Source organism: Triturus cristatus, chromosome 6, assembly GCF_964204655.1.
Source record: "Triturus cristatus chromosome 6, aTriCri1.1, whole genome shotgun sequence".
Taxonomy (NCBI): Eukaryota; Metazoa; Chordata; class Amphibia; order Caudata; family Salamandridae; genus Triturus; species Triturus cristatus.
This window is the reverse complement of record NC_140589.1, coordinates 950,525,577-950,546,148: the sequence shown is the minus strand read 5'-3', so window position 1 is coordinate 950,546,148 and position 20,572 is coordinate 950,525,577. Positions and strand designations below refer to the sequence as shown.

General features: G+C 43.4%; 1 protein-coding gene across 3 annotated transcripts in view; it reads right to left on the bottom strand.

Annotated features, from left to right (window-relative positions):
- Window positions 1-20,572, bottom strand: part of TAB2 (TGF-beta activated kinase 1 (MAP3K7) binding protein 2) — a 280,656-nt gene that overhangs the window by 1,034 nt on the left and 259,050 nt on the right. For 2 of the 3 annotated variants that reach the window (XM_085611640.1, XM_085611642.1), the window contains 2 exons: window positions 13,072-13,167; window positions 1-65 (listed from right to left, as the gene is read on the bottom strand). The exon at window positions 1-65 is cut by the window's left edge and continues 1,034 nt beyond it. In XM_085611640.1, the coding sequence (XP_085467766.1) occupies window positions 1-65; window positions 13,072-13,167 (161 nt within the window). The remainder of the gene's footprint in view (window positions 66-13,071; window positions 13,168-20,572) is intronic. The other variant, XM_085611643.1, reaches the window with a different exon arrangement.

The window sequence follows — 20,572 nt, the reverse complement described above, 5'->3', positions numbered from 1 at the left end:
CTGTGCTCCCTCATCCTCCTCTGTATCTGGCACATTCTTTGGCGTCTTGACACTAGGCCGTTGATCTGCAGAAAGGTAAAAAGACTGATGAAAAAAAGAAACATACTTTGGCAATGCAGCTCATATTATGCGAGGGTTGAAAATGCCTAGTCGGACATAACTTTAATCAACCGTTTTTTTTTCCTGGAGGAAAAGTTTGAAAAAAATCCAAGTTCAGTTTAACAAAACTAACTAAAATTCCTCGTAAGTGACACATTTTCATGTTTTCTAGGATCCATCACAGGTCACCTATGCATCCGCAACTAAGCATTGAAGCAGATGGTAACATTTCTTCATTTCGGTCATCAGCATGCAGCATTTACCTCACACCAAAGCATGTTGGAAACAAATTCATCTGAATGTTCTTGCGCTAGTTTACAAGTTTTGATTTATTACGATTTGAGAAAGAAAAAATGTTTTCATGCCAATACTACTTCTTTATTATAAATATACCAGCATTTGTCTGTACCTTAAAATGTACTAATACAATTATTTTTTGAATTTCCATTTCGTTTTTGTATTAACTTAAAGATTAAATGAACGCTAGAATGCCTGTTAAGTTGCATGCATTTCAGAAGTTCAAGAGCCATTATGTTTAGTGTCGTACATTTGCACATTCCTGAATTTAGTCGTAAGTGTCGACTCGTTTTAAAAACCAGCACTGTAGTGTGTGAATTGGAGAAACTGATGGGAGTCAGCACTTGCTTGCTTGTATTACTAACTCTTGTTATCAAGGACTTCTGACATTCTTTCTCGTGAGAAGCTCCTATCCATCTGCTCATTAGTCAGTTTTGCTTAAAGTAACAATTTCAATCGTGTTTTTGTTTACATCTACTTCCATTGAGAAAAGGTGTATGAAAATGAGACTACAATATATAGATTTTAGCATTGCATGCTTAAACATGATTTTAGGTGGATGCTCTGGTCTATTGAAACGGCAATTGTCGATTATTAATTTGGCTTGCAGGATGGCTATTTTTGCATTAAATGCCTGATAGACTTTTAGGGCTCCTGAAGTCTAGTGTTTTGTTACTTTACATAGGATATTTGATGCTAAGCATACATATATAAATGTTATACCTAATTTCGGCACATTTTGAATCATTTGTTGACTGTGATATCATAGATATTTACACTCAAAAGTTAAAGGATCCTCAGCATCTTTACAGTGTTGTAACTGCAATATTGTGTATTTCAAGGAATAGGTTGCTTACCTTGTAAGAATCTGCTTGCCATGTGTAGTGTTGTACATTCACATGCTCTGATTAATCCTGCAATCTAATGTTGGGCTCGGAGGTTTGCAACTTGTTTTTCTTCTATTAAGGTTTTTGAGTCATGGGGTATAGTGACTCCTCCCCTAGCTGGTAATCTGCATGGACACCTGCTCCATTATTAGGCGAGTGTAAAGATAGAGCCTTAGACAGGAAAGTGTGTTGACCATGCAAGATGTTATATACAAAGTGTGAGTGAAAACATGTTCAACTGGAACAACCAAAGGCTTCCAGAGAAATGGGTGGGCGCATGTGAATCTACAGCATTACAAGCTACGAGCAGATGCTTACAGGGTAAATAACATTCAGTTTGTAGCATGTATGGCTGTAAATACACATGCTCTGCATAGACTGTAAAGTAGTACTACCCTAAGTGGTGGTTAGTCTGTGGATGCTGCAGAAGACGACTTGTTGGGGTGCTAAATCACCCCCACAGTACTGGTTGATAAATGTATGTGGAGTGGACGGTGTAGCCGCCTTACAAATGTCAGCTGTGGGTATATTTCCAAGGAAAGCTACTGTGGCTCCTTTTTTGTGAGTGGGAGGAAGCTTGGTCGGTGCAGGCAAATTGTTTAGTAGCTTTATTTAACAATCCATATGGTAATACCTACTTTAGACAGAGTGCTCTTTGTGAGTTTTGGCGAAAGCTACTGAGTTCAGCGAAAGGGTCTGGTCTTATCCATGCAACACATGAGGACTTGCTTCATATCAAGGGTGTGAAGGGCGCTCTCTGCTACAGAGTCTTGGTGATGGAGAAGTGACTGGGAACTGAGTGGTATGGTTGTTCTGGAAGGGGATAACACCTTGGGAAGTAATTCAGAGTCGTTTCTGACAACAAATCTGTCTTTATGGACAAACTAAGGTGGATATGCTTCAAAAGGATCTGCACATCATCATGTCTCCTAGTTTATTTTAACAGTATATAAATAGACTTTCACTTGATTTTGGGTGCTCCCTCGGGGCCAGATACTCATCCACCTTGAGTATCAAAAAATCCGGACTTCACAAAGCAGTCCAGATATCATTTCAAACCAAAGACACCAGAGCACACCTGATGAATGTTACTTTTATCGTGCATGCATTAGGCACTATCACCATCAGTTCTCTGATCAAAATCCAAGATTAATATCATAAAAGTCCCAATTTCATGAACGTAGCCGTGAAGCTCACAATGTGCCTTCGCTCCCACTATGTTGGCAGCACGGCTGAAGTCGCCGCTCTTGCCTGCGGCGGTCTTGGGGGCGGGGTAGGCTCCCGCCCTCCTTTATTGGCCCTGACCAGGCAACCTCTGCCTGTCTTCCGGGTCGCACTAGCAGCGGCCCGGCGGCTCCCTCTGACAGCGGTGCAATGCAGGGTGGGCACCTGCTACGAACCAGCAATAATTGCGGGGTGGGCACCCTCCATCAAAAAAGCACAGCACAGCAGGGTAGGCTCCCGCCAATCTTAAATTAAAATACACCGCCATGCGGGGTGGGCACCCGCCTAAAAATAGGTTTAAAGGGGGGTGGGCTCCTGCCCTGGAGATGCAAAAATGCGGCATAAACGTGGGGTAGTCTCCCGCTCTATTCAGCAGCGCGGGGGGGGGGGGGGGGGATGGGGGTGTTCCCTACGCCAGGGACTCCCTCTCCTAGGAGGTGCAGCTCAGCGCAGCAGGAATACAAACAGCTCCTCCCAGCAACAAAGAGCAACGCGCTCTTCATAATAAAAGCAAAGCGCTCACAAGGCGCTAGCGGCCAAAGTCCAGGGGGCAAAGGCTGGGCCCAGGCAGGCCAGCACACAGGGTCCTAGTGGTGGTTCCTCCTGGAGCCCAGCAACAGGACCGCCACCAACCCCAAGTCAGGAATAGCACACCATACATGGGGTCACCGCCCCTACATTTATACTTAGTTTTCCTTTGTCTGCCCTGACACAGGGCTTGGGGGAACCAGTCTCAACTGGTTCTGGGGTGTTTTGGAGCACTCTGCTTACAGTGCTCACACCCTCCTTTCAGAGATGGGGCTCTGCCATCGGACACACCACAGGGGGTCGGAGCCAGCATTGTACAGGCCAGGCACTGACCTATTCAGAGACCAAGGACTTCTCCTCCCACTACTCCAAATGCAGCTGTCCCATTCAGCCTAGCGCTGGCTCACACTGCCCCTCCTGGAGCCACACACACCTCACTAGCCCCTGCCACTCAAAAGCCAGACATACAATTCACATCAGACAGCCAGACACATAGCACACAGAAATGCCAACTTCTAAAAGTGGCATTTCTAAAATAGTCATAATAAATCTGCGCACACTATTGCATAGCATTTATTTTCACTATTCCAAACATACCAAACTTGACCACGCTGCACCTCTCATATCAGGGATCACCACTGAAACACTTATGAGGGAATCCACAATGAATTCCTATGGGAGGGCGGCCCCACAGTAGTGAGAAACGAAAATGGCTGTTTGTCACTACCAGGACATGCCACACACTTAAGGTACATGTCCTATCTTTTACCTACAACGCACCCTGCCCATAAGGCTAGCTAGGGCCTACCTTAGGGGTGACTGACATGTAGTAAAAAAGGGGGGTCACTGACATGGCACACACTTTAGGTGCCACGTCATAGCGGCAGTGACACTGCAGGCACAGGCCCTGCAATGGCAGAGGCCCGGGATAAGTTTGAAAGGCTGCTTTGATGGGTGGGGCAATCAGCGCTGCAAACGCACTAGCAGCATTTAATTTACCAGCCCAGGGTATATGAGAGACCAGTTTACAAGTGACTGACAGGTAATTAAATAGGCCAAAACAGGTGTAGACCAATCCATATCATATTTAGCACAGAGAGCACACGCACTTTACACTGGACAGCAGTGCTAAAGTGCCCAGAATCCTAGAACCACCTACACCATGTCAGAAAAAAGGCTAGGAGAAAGGCAAAAAGTTTAGGGACGACCCTGCAAAAAGGGCCAAGTCCAACAACTGCTGTTACATCACTGCAGAGAGTGATGGGTGCTGCCCTGTATCAACACCAGATCCTCCCAGTAACCCTCTGCTCGTTCATTGTGCTGACAGGCAATGTTGGAGCAGCGTCATGTGAAGTCTAGGGTAGGGTAGTATGGACCATAATTGTTTTGACCATCAGTTGACGATTTGACTGAAAAAGAATCAGTATCTGCTGGAATCCTTGTACCTGCACCTGACTGGAGTAAACCTTGCTGAGTACTATTTTGATAAAGCTCCCAGAAAGTGCTGGATCTGAAGAGGCAGAAGGTGGAACTTGAGTATTTAAAGAGCTGCCCAAACTGTGGAGAAGAAATATGGTGGCTTGGGTGTGAGCGGGACACTATTTGCTTGCACTCTTGATCAGCCAACTGTCTAAGCAGGGGGAAAATGTGAATGCCACTCCTGAGATGGGTGGCTACCATAGAGGTATTTTGAAAATACTCCGATAGCAGTGGTGACCCTTAATAGGAGCCGATAATGTTGAACACTCACCACGAAACATAGGTAGCGGCGATAAGTGCGGAAGGATAGGTAAGTGGAAGTCAGCGTACTTCAGATTGCATGAAGTTGCCTTGCTGAAGCAGAGTAATAAAGTCCTGCAAAGAGACCATGTGGATATGATCTGAGAGGATGTATTTCTTGTGGGCCCTGAGGTAGAGTACGGGCATTCGATAGACGTCCTTTTAGTAAATTAGAAAGTAGAATGAGTGCCTGGACATCTTCCAGAAGAAGGTGCTGGAATTCTACAGAGAGGATGCGTTTGAGGTGTGGTATGTTGGGTTGAAATGAGTTCCAGGCCATAGCTGTACTTTATGATGGAGGGAACCCATTGGTCGGAGGTGATCTCCTCCCAATAAAGAAGAAATCTCTGCACTCTCCCCCGACAGGTGCAGTGTGATGGAGGGCAAGGGGAGCAGAAGGGTGTCAATGCTTGGAGGAGGTGGCTCCTTTAGTCGAGCCTCCTTTGCCCCTACCTCTGGAGTTGTTACTCCTGTAACCCCTCTAGAACACTCCCATGTTGGATACTGGTGGTAATGATATTGCTGCCTGTGGTAGGAGGCAGGAGAGTCTGGGGAAGTGATCTTACTGCCTCCCCTGTACTTTGAACTCCGAGAAAACCCCATGGATGTCAGAAGGGCACCCACAGACTTGGCTTTGTCTGTCTCTGAGGTTTTCTAGCATTTGGTTTGCCTGCAGTCCAAAAAGGTGCTCACTGTCGATCGGCAGGTTTAGTAGATGCTATTGGACTTCGGTCTTAAAGCCAGAAAAACAGAGCCAGGCGTGGCAACGGACCACGATTCTGGTATTAACTCTCCTAGACGTGGTGCCAGCGTGAAGTGGATAGTGGCATTTGATATGGTCTTGTCCTCTGTAACCAGCACTTGTCCACACTGCCTATACACCTTTGAAAGTTATTTGTGAATTTCCTCCATTTCACCCAATGCCTCCGGTCTTATCTGGAGAAGAGGTCACCCTAAGTGTCAATCCTCCAGTGTGTGACAGATTGTACTGCCAACACCTTGCCTGCTGTGTCTTTTTGCTTTCCTTATCAGGAGGTGGAGCGTCCCCTGTACAATGGGATTTGACGTGTTTCTGCGCAGTATGACCCACAAGAGAGTCTAGAGGAACGTGGGCCTTGAATGTAGGGAGGGTCATTGGGTGAGGTTTTGCATTTTTCATCTAACCTAGGAATGAGGACCTGAGCCTTGACTGGCTCTTTGAAGGTCTCGGGCAGGGTTTTAAGCATCCCTTTTAGTATCGGGAGGAAATGGAGGGTGCACTGTGTTTCGACCAGGAAGCAGTCTTCCTGGACGACATGCATATTTTCTTTATGAAAAGTAGTTGTCTTATGTACAAGCTCATGGTTCTCTGGAAGGCAGGTTTTGCCTTATACAGATCAGGGTCTGTATCACCCGGGGCATTGCCATCATAGTGATCCCACAGGTCAGCTCTGGGTTCAGGGCCATACGGAGCATTGTAGGCTTCAGCTGGATACAGCGGGCTGCCCTCACCATAGGGAGAGAGTGGTGAACCCCTCTGGTGAAACTGGAGGAGGTGAAACATATTGTGGGGTAGGCAGGAGGTAGCTGGTGGCGAGGAGGGTGAGGGCTAGAGCTCCTGTTTTTATGCTTCCAATGCTCTGGTGGAGGTTCCAAGGCAATTTGCTCCTCAAACTAAAACTTCCTCTTCCTTGGAATGGTCTCTTGAGATTTTGGTAGCAGCTTGGTGGAGATTCTCCAATTGTGCAGGTGGATGAAGTGACCCTTTCGGCGAGCAACCAACACTTCTTGCAAATGTTGCAGAATAGGTTGCTCTGAGTTGTTGGAGCCAGCCACCGAAGGAGCTTTTGGAGCAAAGTGGGTCTTTGTGACGAAGGGGCTTTTGTTGTGGAGGCCTTCAGTGCAGATGTTGACAAGCCTGTCGGAACCAAGGCTGGCTGCGTTTTATTGTCGTGTATCTTGTTCTCTCCCCTTTCTAGGGTCTCCCATATGCTGTTTGCGAACCTAGCAGACCTGAAAAGTAGGATTTAACATTCAAGTAGGATTTGACACTGTTGTGTCAAAAAAGATGCCCAATGCCCGTACCCTGTATATTTAGTGGAGTCATCTCTGCCCATCCAGGTCAGCATATTGTTTGCTCCTGCGAGGCATTTTTACACCTACTCAAGGTGAATTACTGGCTGTGAGAAGAAAGAGAGCATATGCAAATTACCCTCCAGAAACATCCAGCAGAGAAAAGGTTACTTTCTAAAAGATACTCTTCCTTAATATTAACAATTGGACATTACCATTTAACTAAATTGTAGTAACTGTTGAAAGAAAAATTGTACTTGCCCTGTAGACATCTGGTTTCACATGCTGTGCATACTCCTGCCATCAGCTCGGACGTGTAAAACTTGTTTTTCTTCGAAGAAGTCTTTTGAGTCACAAAGTAAAGGGAGTCCTCTCTTAGGTAGCATTGCGAATGAACATCGACTGCAGAGTTAGATTGGTTTCCCTCCAACAGGTGTACGATATATAGTAAAGCGAAGCATAAAGATGTTCATGCAATAAGAGACTAGTAGATAAAGAAAAAGAAAGCTATCTGCAACAACCAAACGCTTCCTGGAAGGAGAGTGCATTTACAGCACTACATGTCACTAACTGATATCAACAGGCTAAGTAACATTTTCCGTTTGTGGCGTAAGTAGCTGTAGATACACATGCTCTGCATAGACTGAAAAGTAGTTTCCCCTGTAAGGTAGTGGCTAGCCTGTGGATGTTGCAGAACACTGGAAAAGTGTACGCAAAACAGGTTGAACCAAATGGGCTTACTGCTTTGCAAGAACATCCATCCAATAATGGTTAGTAAAAGTGAAAGGCGTGGACCAGGTAGCAGCTTTACAAATGTCAGAATTGGAATGATTCCTTAAAAAGCCATTGAAGCTTTTTTGTTGTTTTTTTTACGAGAAGAATGTGGCCTTAGAGGTGTTAGGAGCTGCCTTTTCACTTTGGCATAGCAGGTCTGAATACACTTAGCTAGCCAATGTGAGATTCCTTGTTTTGAAATAGCAGTCCCTCTACATGGTTTGGAAAAGGCCACAAATAGTTAGAGAATTTCAAAAGGGTTGTGACCTGTCAATGTAATACAGGAGGGCTCTTTTTTCTTCTAGTGTATTAAGTGCCCGCTCTCCTACTGTCGTATGTGGGAGGAAAAAACTGGCAGTTCTATGTAAGGTGAAAAGAAAATATCATTTTGGGTAGGAATTTTGGATTAGTTCAAAGTTCTAACCTGTCAGAATGAACTTTAGTTAGTTTCTTGACTACTATATTAATATTCCAGGATGGGATTGAAGTAGTATGGAACGGATGATTTATAAGCCCTTCCATGAAAGCTTTAATTATAGGGACTCTGAACAGCAAGGAGCGTTTCCGGTTTTGCAATTATTCTGCAGCTAAGTGTTGACGAACAGACGTGTATGCTAGTCCTGAGCGTTGAAGTAAAGCAGGTAGCAGACAATGTCCGGCACCGTTGGTTTGATTGAACTTATGTGCTTGGAAATACAGTAGTGGACAAGCCTCTTTCAATTTGCTGCATAACAGGCCCTAGTGGTGAGTCTACCAGCATCCCTGAGCATGTTCATACACTCATTTACATTTTTGTAACCAAACTCTAGAATTTCAGGAGCCACATCACTAAGTTGGGTTGTTTGGGTTTGGGATGTCTTAAGGTTCCCTGGTGCTGTGCGAGAAGGTCAAGACTGTTGAGGAGCTTCTTGTGGTTAACTACTGAGAGCTTGAGGAGGGAGTGAACCAAGGTTGTCTGGACCACGTGGGAGCTATGAGAATTAACGCAAGGTTGGTGTGCCATAGTTTCCTCACCACATTTGAAAGGAGTAGGAGAGGCAGAAAAGCATAGGCAAATATCTCTAAGGTGAGCTGCGTGTGAGCAAGACAGTGATGTTTGCTTGAGCTCTTTATCAACCAATCGCTTAGGTAAGGGAAAATGTATATGCAGGTCCTTCATAAATGAACTGTGACCAGTCAGACATTTTGTGCAAATGCTGGGTGCGGTGGAGACCCCAATGTTCTGGGTGAATTGGGATCTGAAAGTAGGCATCCTAAGTCTAAGGTGGTCACGAAGTCGCCTTGCATTAGAAGTGGTATGACATCTTGTAGCATAAACATATGGAAATGTTCTGATCGAATGTACTTGTTTAGGGGTCGGCAGTGTAAGATGGGCCCGAGTGAGAAACCCATTTTGGGTATTAAACAATACAGTGAATAGACCCCCTTGTTTCAGTGGCGGTGCGGCACCGGCTCTATGGCTCCATTTTGTAAGAGTGCGTTTACTTCCTCTTGCAGCAAATGCTGATGTTGAGGGGAAAGAGAGTGTGGTCGTGTTGGCATGTTTGGTGGTGTAGTAATGAGCTCCAAGCAATAGCTAGGAGCTGTTGGTGTGAAGTGATGTTGCGCCATTGTGGTAGGAACCCGCACAAGTGTTGGATGGGTGGGGTGGGGTGGGGTGGGCCGGGGGTGGAGGAGGAGGAGGAGGAGGAGGAGGAAAGGGAGTCACTGTTTGGTTGGAGCGGCTGATTTAGCCGCTCCACCTCTACCTCTAGTGTGCTTTCCTCTGTATGAATCCCTATAGTATCCCCTGGTAAGTTGTGTGTGCAGTTGCTGACTCTGATAAGTGGTGTGCACTTCTGGGAGGTGTTTTTGGAATTTCCGCTAAACTGTGTGCAACGAAAATTTACCCTAGGGGATGGAGATTGTAAAGCTCCTATGGCTTTGGCAGTATCAACATCCTTTTTTATATTCTCCAGTATCTGATCAACTTGAGGGCAGAATAGATGCTCTCCATCAAACGGCATGTTGATCAGATGCTGCTGAACTTCTGGCCGAAAGAGATATCCGTGGCCAAGCATGTGTCCTGATAAGGATACTGGAGTTCACACCCCTTGTGGCATTGTTCACCGTGTCAAGGGCACATCTAATAGAGGCATTTGAGATAGTCTGCCCCTCTAATATGGTTTATTGTGCATTTTGTCAGTACTGCTCTGGTAGGTGCTGTATAAGCACCCCATTTCATCCCACTGGGTGCATCATAGCTTACAGCCCAACCAAATTGGCAATATGCCAACGTGTTGCTGATTGGGACGCAACCCTTTCACCCGCTACATCATATTTTTTACTTTCTAGGTCTGAGGGCGAGGCATCCCTGGTGCCCTGGGAATTTGCTCTCTTACGTCTGACATGTACCATCAATCAGTGAGTCGGGCGGGAGTTACCCTGTAATACATGGTGGATCACAAGGGAAAGACTTATATTTTTTTATCGACCTTCTGGTTAGATAATTCTGGCCTTTACAGGGTGTTTGAATACCTCCTGTGATGTTTAAGCACTGGCAGGAATTGGGGGGATCGCTGTGTATGAAAGAGGGTTTTGATTTCTCTTCCTCTCAATTGGAATGCAAGTCCACTTTATGCAAGCTAGCTGCCCTTTGAATAACCTTATGGTATGACTTGGTGTCATCAGGGGGAGAATACTTTGCATGGTATAGATCTGGGTCATTGGGCCCTGGAGGTACCACCTCAATCATCCCATGGATCATCTTGTGGGTCCTCGGTATACAGGACTATATAGAAATCTAGTTGATGGGGGCTCCCCTCCCCATAGTATGAATAAGAGCCTTGAGGTAATGTAGGTTGTGGAGAAGGAGGAGGAAGAATCAGAAGAAGAAGGAGCATGAGTATGTTTCAGGGGGCTGTTATGCTTGATCTTAGGAGGCGGTGGTGGCTCCATTGTTAACTGTTCCTCGAAGGTTAGCTGTCTTTTTCGAAGGAGAGTCTGCTCAATCAGAGGTGGAAGCTTAGTGCTAATTTTGCCTGTGTGAAGATGGAAACATATGAGTCACTGGTGAGAGTCCAGATGCTGGTGAAGGCGTTCAACGGTAGGTTGTTGAACATCAGTGTCGATGGGCGACAGAGCTGTGTTGGCTGTTTGGGCCTCAAAGTTGCTTTAGACACGGAGGTGTGTTTTGGCTCCAAAAGTGTTTTCCCCATCAAAGCATCTTTCGGGTCTGTAGTTGTTTTCCCCATTAACGCACCTTTCAACTCCGAAGCAGGTTCAATGTCTAACTTTGCCTGGACCCTGAAGTCGTTTGCTGCCAATGGTTGCTTCGGCTAACAACTGTATTGATGCCACCCAACTGCTGGATGTCAAAGAAGATATTGGCGTCGAGGAAATTTTGGCTTTGAGGTGCTGACTGTACCAGAACGGGATCCGAAGTCAGCTCCAAAGCGTTCAATCGGTGCCAACAATGGCTGGAAATGAATGACTCCACTATCCTCAAACTCCACCACTCTTGCAAAAGATAAAGCGCTAGGCAATGATCATTTCTTCAATATTAAGCTAAATAAATCAAGGAAACAGGGCAAGGAAAAGGTAGAAAAGAAATAGATTGGGAAGCTTTAGCATATTTTGTCCTAGGAGTGGGTTAGGGGCATGCAGTATCAACAAGACTATCTTGTTTTATTTTTAAGTTATAACTATTGGACATCTACATCAAGTGGTTGCATGTAATGCTACCTAGCGCTTGTCTCCCTTTTTTGCCTAAAACGGATTCAATATTTATTGTCTTTATATATGCTTCCTCTGCTGGAGAACACTTGGAAGTAAGCATGCAGGCACAAAGTTGCCCCTTGAATGCAATTATAATGGTGGAAAGCGCTACTATTTGCAGCCATATGCTGCTACATTCCGAGGCCATTTTCTTCCTACTTTGTTTTATGGGTAATTCTTAATATAGCAAAATAAAAAGGCTGTACAAGTCAAACATTGCCAGCTGGGCCGCCACAGAAAATGATGGAAAACCTAACAGACTTTTTACTGTCCACCTGTGCATTACTTAGATATAAAACATTATTACAGCAGAATTTCATGAATTGAAATATGGGTGTTATTTGCCAGATACAGATTCAGTAAGAAGCAATATAAACGTGGTCTATGGTAGGAATCGCTGTTGTGCGAGACGTGCGGTAACATTCTTTTATTAACAAAGTATTAACTTTCTTAATACTTTATTCACTGCAAAAAAACAGTCTTCTGAAAAATATGTTTATCTTTTTGGTTCCAGGCGCTAGTTCTCTTGTCCTCAGAAAGCTCTTCTAGCCAACAAATATGGAGTATATAACAATGCTGCTAGTGCTAGCACTGTTGTAAATTAACTTAGAGTGACGGTTCAAAATGCAGCTGTACAGAAAATCCAATGTGTTCATTAGCATGGTTCTATCGATAATTGAGGTTAATGTGAATTAAGATAACCTATGTTGCAATCTTCAAGTGCGGAGCTGGGACTAACGTTTGAGAATGTTTGGCAACATTTCCTCATTAAAAATATTTTCAATTTCTTCATACACAGGATTGTATAAAATGTCATATCTGCAGGAAGTATTTTTTGATGGCTTATCAAAAATAGCTTTATGGTTAAATAATCAATTGAATACTATGCATAATGAAATAGGACTAGGCTTTTGATCAGTTTTTTTCACAATGTGTGCCTTAGTTCTTTGTTATTCAGCATAACAAGTTATAATCATCATGTACTGGATCTCAGCATCAAATCTTCCACTTGTTTTTTTTAAGGAATTGGTTTCATTAATTAAGAAAATATCGGATTCGTTGACATTTCTTTTAGAATCCTTCTCTGGGGTTGAGCCAAATTAAGGTTGCTCATCTATTCTGCAATTTATGTTTATCCAAGAGAGTCATCTCAAAAGATGTTACTTACCTGTATTCCTAATTTTCTAGCATGGTATTCTCTGAATTTATAAACACTACCGCCTCCACACTTTTCAACATATAAGTAGGTGAAACATCTGGCTGTCATCTTTCCACTGTATTTCCTTCCAAACAGGCTGTTAATGTGTGTGCTCTCAACTGAAGGCTACACCTTTTCTTTACTTTTAGGTTTAAAAAAAGGGTTTAGTACAGTGTTGTTTGCAGCCAAATGTATTGTAGTTTTACTATGGCTAACTGGATTTATTATGCAAAAACAAACAAAAAATAGGACACCCAGTCTTATAAGCAGGCTGTCATGGTGAAAATGTTTATAAGAAGAATGTTTCCAGAACCCACGTGTGCGATGATATTCCACTGTTAATGGATATCGGGGATACGTCCGTGGCAGAGAAAAATGTTTATGGTTGCTGTAGCACCCTTCATAGCCAATATTCTTATTTTGGGGACAACAAAGAGCAGGTAGACAGAAGTTAAACAGAAAATCCTCTAAACTTACCAATAGATGGAGTACCTTTAGGTTTCGGAGGAACAGGACCTAAAAATCCAATATTATCATAGAAGTTATAAATAGCGCTGGGATTAAAATGTGGTCCTGAAAGAATAGGAAATAAAAAGAATCAATTCTTAAATCATGATTGTTTCAGTAAATAAGCAGGTATGTCCATTTTAATAAAGACATTTTACTATGGCATGCGTAGATTAACATGGGATGACAGTATCGGTTATTGAAAGGCACGTGATTGAATGATACCACTAAAACAGAATACACTATCCAGTTTAAAAGGGTAGGACTAGCTATTCCACAGCAACCACTTACAAATGAATAAAAATACTCCCATCAAATAGCTTCGTAAAATAAATTACACATACGTTTGTCGGTTCACAGCATACAGCCATGCCTCTCATTTCCATATTAGAGGATCTGAAAGACAAGTGGCTGGTTGCATTTTAGTATTAGTAGAGTCAAAAGGTGGATACTCTAATCGCAGAATTCTCACTTAATCTTCTGGGGTATCAGTCGGGTTCAGGAAAATCTTGCAATTGCTTCTGCATACCAGCAATTGGCACCATTAGGCTCTATCATGACTCTGTCCTGCCCTCAGACATGACGAAATGAAGCCACATACCACCGCTGTGTGTCAAAGTCTGCGGTCACCTATTTTTTGTTCCCCACACTGCTGCATGCAGAATGCGGCTGACAAGATTGAGTTTGCGCTGGCAGTGTTAAAAAACAACTTGGGACCTTATAATTCCCAAAAGTCCACTTCACAGAAGAGTGAGGTGGTCCTGCGTTTAGAAACAGTTTCAACTAGAAAGACTGTTACCAAAAGTAAATTAGTCATCTGATGGATACTTCTAACTGCAGATTCTTTAATTTGTGAATGATTATCAAAGCAATGTCCTCCTTCAAGGAAGGGGGTCCGGGGAGTGGACTTACATCAGGACGTCCTGGAGGACTCAGTGGGCAAAATGCCCCTCAGTGCAAATCGATTCAGTAGGATTGTGGTGCAAATATATTGACAGATGCCCATGACTACAACAATCTGAGCTAGGGCTGTAGCAGCAGTTTTCACCTTGATGGGATGAGCCTGGGGGCCCTTAAGAAGATCCTTTTTGGTTAAAGAATAACTCTGTCTGATGTACAAGACAATCCATTTCGATAAGGTCAGTTTCTGTATTGCCTAACGTTGCTTTGCACCAGAGTATCCAACAAGTAGTTGATCATTAACAATATACTCCTTAGTTCTTTCAATATAGACACTAAGGGCATGCCATGTGTAATAGGTGTAGTAGCACCTCCTTCTCTGTATATGGATGTGGTACAGAAAAGAACACAGAGCTTGAAAACTCCCCGCACTTGGAAAACTGTAACTTGTTTCAGAAGAAATGATGCAGGAGTCCTGGTTACCAGCTTATCAGGGTAGAATGCAGAGGATGAATGAACAAAGCTTGATCCTGTGCACAAAAGTTACTGAAATGACAAACAGTTTTAAAGGTGCGCTTCTTGAAAAGCTGTGGAATGGCTTTACGTAAGCATACATAAGAAAGGTTAAGACCAAATAAAGGTACCACTGCAGTCCCTATAGGTGACTTAATTAATGAGGGCGAGTCTGGCAGATGAAGAAAGACTGACAGTGCCAGTATGTAGCCTTTAACAGTGGACAAATGGAAAGACTTGCTGGGCCAAAGTCAGTACAAACAAAAGAACATCAGACAGGTTTGTATTTGAGGGCCACCTTACTTCTCCTCCCACCAAGTGACAAACTTAACCCAACAGCCTGAATATATAGACATGTTGGATGGCCGACAGGCCTGTCAGAATGGCATCTACAACTTTCAATGGAAGGTCGAAGGTAGCAACAACCACTCAATCTGCATGCATGGAGTTGTAGACTGTGGAGGTTTGTATATAGTAGCCTACCCTGCTAGTAGGACAGCAGATTCTACTGAAGAGGAAGACTAATTGAAAGGGATATTCTCCAGCTTAGGAGTTCTGAGCACCAAACCGGTCGCCCCAATCTAGAGCTATCAGAATGAGCTTTACTCAGTCCTGCTGAATTTCTACGATACAACAGGACCAGAGGTGAGGTGAGAATGCTTACAGCAGACTTAAGTACCCTCTAAGATGGAATGTGTTCCCTTGAGACTCCAGAGAAGGAAACTTCAGAGCAAAGAAGGCTGAGCATGGGGCATTTTCAGTCGTGGTAAAAACGTTTATTTGCCAAGGCATTGATTTTACTGAATTCCACATCAAGTGAAGTGAGAAAAGTGACAGGATTGACCTTAAAAATGGAGGCTTGCCCCAGGAGAATGCTCTCAGAAGTAGGATGCTGTGTAATGGACTTCGGCCCTTCGAGTGCTAGCTAATGGTTATTAACAATGGTGTGACTCCCTGCTGGAGCAGAAAAAGCCTTTAAGCTAGCTATTATAGGCCAACAAAATCTGAAACAAATGGCAACAAAAGCCTTGAAGGGAAAGGGCCATGATGCAAAATTTAATTCAGAAGAATAGTCTTAGTCTTGTCAGTCTTGAATGGGAGCTCCAAAACCTCCACTGTCCTGGGTTTCACCACTACAAAAGATTAGTTTTCTTCTGCTGGGAGGGAGGACTAAGGGCAAATCCAGGGAGCATCTGTGGAAAGTATCAAGGCAAGGTACAGACCAGCATCAGTGTTATGTGGGTGGAGCAAATTATCTGCCTGATCACCATCAGGCTGGACGCGCTGAATGTCCTGTGTAGCATGAGATTGATCCAATAAGCATTTGCAAAGACAATAGGTATCGCTTTTAGGACCTACTGGCTATGCCATTGGTTTTTAGTGATCCTGTGTATCATGGGTAATGAAGAATAAAAAAGCCTGTCATTTTGTAGGCACACACAACAGGAGCGCACAATATGGCGCATGCAGGGTTTAAAAAAAAACCAAAAAACTTTTACCGATCGGTGTTGGATCTATAAATTAAAAGGAAAAAGTGGGTATTTTTTTTTTTTAAGCAGGCATGGTGAAGCAACACAGGGGGCCTTAGGGGAGCAACTCTGAGGGCTGGCGGAAACGGGAGGGAGTGGAAACAATACTGGGAGGGAAGCAACAGTAGCTGATTGGAGAAGCAACACAGATAGCACATGGCAGGGGTAAGCATCATGAAGAGGGCAATTGGGGATGACAAATGCAAACGGGAGAGATAGCAAGAGCAATGTGGAGATAGGGAGGGAGGATGGGGTGCTGGTGAGAATGCTATGTGGGAGAGAAGCACATGAGTGCAAGGGCATCACGAAGGAGAGGTGAGGACCAAGCACACAGCTGAGATACTAGCATGGAGTGGGGAGGGGGTCAGCACACCAGGGAGACAGCTGGATAAAACATACATTATCGTGAAGTGTTTATGACAAAAGAAAAATGTAGCTCCCTGAAGCTAAACCGTGGAAAGACAAATGTGAATTGGTAAGTAAATTGTGAATGCTTCAAGGGAGGGGCTGACAAGATGAACATGTAAACCACTGAATAAGTAGTAAGCAAAGAGGGAAAGTAAAGCCAACTAATGGTAATCAATTGGACCTCTATGTTTTTGTTTAGACCGCAATGTGTCTTACGCAATGGTAGGCTTTACTTAAGAATAGCCTCTATCCTTCAAAGTGCTGGTGCCAAGCTAGGGAGCAGGTGTGCAGTCATTTTATAAACAGGATTACGCTTTGGATATAGTGTGAACTCTAGCTGAAGATAGATCCAAATCAGGAGACGGCTGAAGATGGACTGGGGCCAATGGGTCACTGGGGCCAGAAGGAAAGCCCAGGGAGCTGGTGAGAATTAAAACATTTGCTGCATTCCCTCTATGTGAAAATAAACTTTCTGCAGTGTCGGTGAGAGCCTGAGGAACTTGGGTGGATTGTCTCCAGGATCGGCCCAATGAGGAAGGTGAAGCCAGACCCTGTTTTTGTTGTTGTTTTTAACATGAACTTCACAAACTCTCCCTAGAGTGGGAACGCTAAAGAATTTCACTTGCTTTCTCCTATGCTTATACTTTGAATTGACACTCATGCTTCGATTTATCTGATGAGAGAAATAGTGACCAGGACCAGCCTCTTAATCTAGATAGCGACTGCAGCTGCTACTTGTGCTTGGTGACTGAGAGCTTGGCCTCCAGCTCCCTGATGGCTTTAGATTCCAACAGGAAGCATTTGTCACAGGACTTAGAATCAGGTCTGCGCCGAAGCACCAAAGGCAGACATTGTGCGAGTCTATAACAGACAAATAATTCTGGTATGAAAATAATTTAAGCAAAAAGGCATGCGTAAAAGTACTGAAAATGGCAGGAGAGATTCTATGTATCTGCAGTGCTTAATTTGTGATTAAAGAAAAAAAAAGTGCCAGGGCTCTGTCAGGAGGCCACTGCAGCTTCCACCTCCCATTGGCCTTGCTAGCTCTGCCAATGACAGTACCAGAACCATTAGAAAACATCACATTCCTACAAGTGTGACACTCTAGAGTGCTCCAGATCCCCAAAGCAATAAGAATAGCTTAGGTGGCTGGTATTAGCCATTTTCAATATATATTGAATTAGTAAACGACTGTTGCTGTACTCGTCTCTAAACCAGACAAACAATGCCACCATATGGTCATAAGTGCCTGTGTTGATAATTGTCGGTGCAGAGCAATGGAAACCACTGGCTCAAATTAAGCACTATATCTGCAAAGGGCATAAAGAAGAACGATGTCCGTAAGCATGACTATTGCTTATAGGCGACTGCCGTGTCAGAAGGGCGGAAGGAGTGCGATGGTTCCACCATCCAGTGCGCAGGTGCTTTTGCAACAATTTCCATACCCAGTCAGGCACCTGAGAAGATTCACAAAGTGAAAAAACATGCGGGTCTAAGCGTTCATCAGAACAAGTATCAGAACAGGTGGTTACTAATCCTACAGTTTGTGTTCGCTAGAAAAAGTAACCATTTTTAAGCACATTCACCACCTTTTCTCAAACTGTTAGGTCGTCAACCAGTTTTTCTCCAAAGTGATTGCAGGAAATGAGACGCGGTGAAAAAAAAATCATTACAGAACATTTGTCTAGCGGTGACATTTTAGTTTGTGAAGTAGGTGATAACAGAGGAACCTTTACAACTCTCATTTTCAATTCAACATTTTATTTGTACTTACTTGTATTGCCAAAAACAGAAACTACTAATTGTACGCCATCCCATTTCATGGTGTCACAGAACAAACTAATCGGACCATAACTGATATTTCAGCAAACCATAATTACACTTCGATTATCAGCAATAGCATTTATCAAATTGGATGAGTGCCTCTTGAGAGTAAAGATAGCAGCAGGATGAATCATTCATATAGTTGCCAGATCCTAGATAACATACCCTCTATTGCTCCCAAGAAAGGCACCATACCAACATCCACCACAGATTACAATATAAAGTGTACCAGCCCTAATGTATGGAGCAAAACTCACGTGGCCCTTTTTTTAAAGTCTTTATAGTTTTGCTTAGGCTGACAAATTCCTCTGGATGAAGCTTGCTCCACAGAACAATATGAAAAACGTTATTTTACACCGATTATCTTGCAAAGCCAGAAATGGCTCTAGAACACCCTTAAAAAATGTGTTCAAGTCCCATCCAGGCATTAATGGCACATTTTATCCCTTTGGTTAATCTGGTCTGAACCACTTACAGTTCACAAACACTGTTTTAATCTATATGCTGCCCACAACCGAACTCTAAGTGTTGTCCAACTCTAAATGGTCAACCCTTCTGCGGTTGTCCATAATATGCCCACTATACCATTTAAAATGTGAGCACGAAGTGTACTCTTGTTCAGCTCACCAACATCACAGTAAACTTTCAGAAACCAAACTGTTGCTGGTCTGGTCACATACTATGACCTTTCTATAATCTATGCAGGAGCTTTTATGGTGCGCCCATAACCACAGCATAGCAATAACCCACCCGGATGCCAATAATAGCTCCTGCTAAGGTAGCTCTTCTATTCAGTGGCAATCATACAAAACTCTGTTGCTTCTGCTAGCAAATGCTGCCAATTAAGGAGCCCTTTGCTTTGGCCCTGTAAACAGAACAAAACTCAAATTGAAAAAAAAAGTGAGACGTCAAACTTCTCAAACTTTAGAATAGTAACAAACACAGCTTAAAAGAATAATAGAAAAAACAATCATGTGCGCCTATAAAACCACACCAACAATCAAAATCCCTCTGATGCTGCCTGCCTGGCTTCTGAAAAGACTGCACCAACCAATGAAACCTTTAGCTTTTTGGCTATCTCCCAACTATCCCAGGAGATGGTAATCCTAAAATCACTTTCTGCTGTTATCAAGATTCAAGCACCTTCGGGGAAGATCTCTGCATTCTCAAGGCTTCTCTCCAACTCTATGCATACACATTAAAAAACAGGAAAAATATATTAAAAGCATCTGAAAACATCTTCCACAACGCTTATGAACAGCTTTGTTTCAGATGCCGCCTTCATCCTATGCAACCATCTGCTCGCCTGCCCTTCTGTTGTGCTCTGAAGTGAGTTTCTGGTTCCTCAAATGCAACATAAACTGCGAAAAATAAATATGGCTACTATTCTCTTAAGTATGGTCAACAAGGTGTCCACGCCCTTATTAACTACTCAGGATCAGCAACTGCCTTTCACAGCTTCTCCTGCTTCACAAAAAATAGAGTATCCTGTTGCCCAAATCAACAATTCAAACCTCTCTTGATCCCTTCCACTTGGTGTGTGCTTAGACTCGAGAGTCTCCCAGATCCGTCAATGTCTACACTGAAACGGTTTTAGGTGCACAGCAGCAAGTGTGCATCCAGCAAACTAAAGAGGGTTCCCAAATCTACCTAGATATTTTAACTAGTCTCTCCTTCACTGAGGGATGCATGCCCTTAAATGTCTTCAAACTGTATTTCCGCTAATGCACCTTAGTGAAGACTCAATTATTCCAAAACGTGCTATCCTAGCCCTTTATTACCAACTAGCTCTCCCAAGCCACATTCTCAGGTTTTGCCCAGTGCCCAACTCGTAATGCATAATGTTGTAAAACTTAAATGCCACCTTTCAAATACTGCCCTACATAATTCTAGATCTCAACATGAAAAAGGCACTACAGCCTATAGAGTACACCAAGATTAAACTAGTAAGAAAATGTATGCTCTTCGAAAAAGTAACGTGTTACAGTCCACATTACTACTGCATTACAGAATGACAATTTACAAAAACCCTATTCATTGGTGCTTAAGAATCTAAGCAATTAAGGATCACCGGACACATGCAACATGTAGCCTATGCACCAAGTCAAGTTAAAGTGCATGGAAACACAATATGAACAAAACTTCAGTAAGGGAGACAATCTAGTTTTTTATGTAACTAACACATTTTAAGATTAGCAACACGAGGGCAGCAAAGCAGAGGACGTACGAACATCAGGATAGCTTTAATGTAATACCAGCAACAACCAAGAAGATTCATTATTTTTGGACATTCTTAG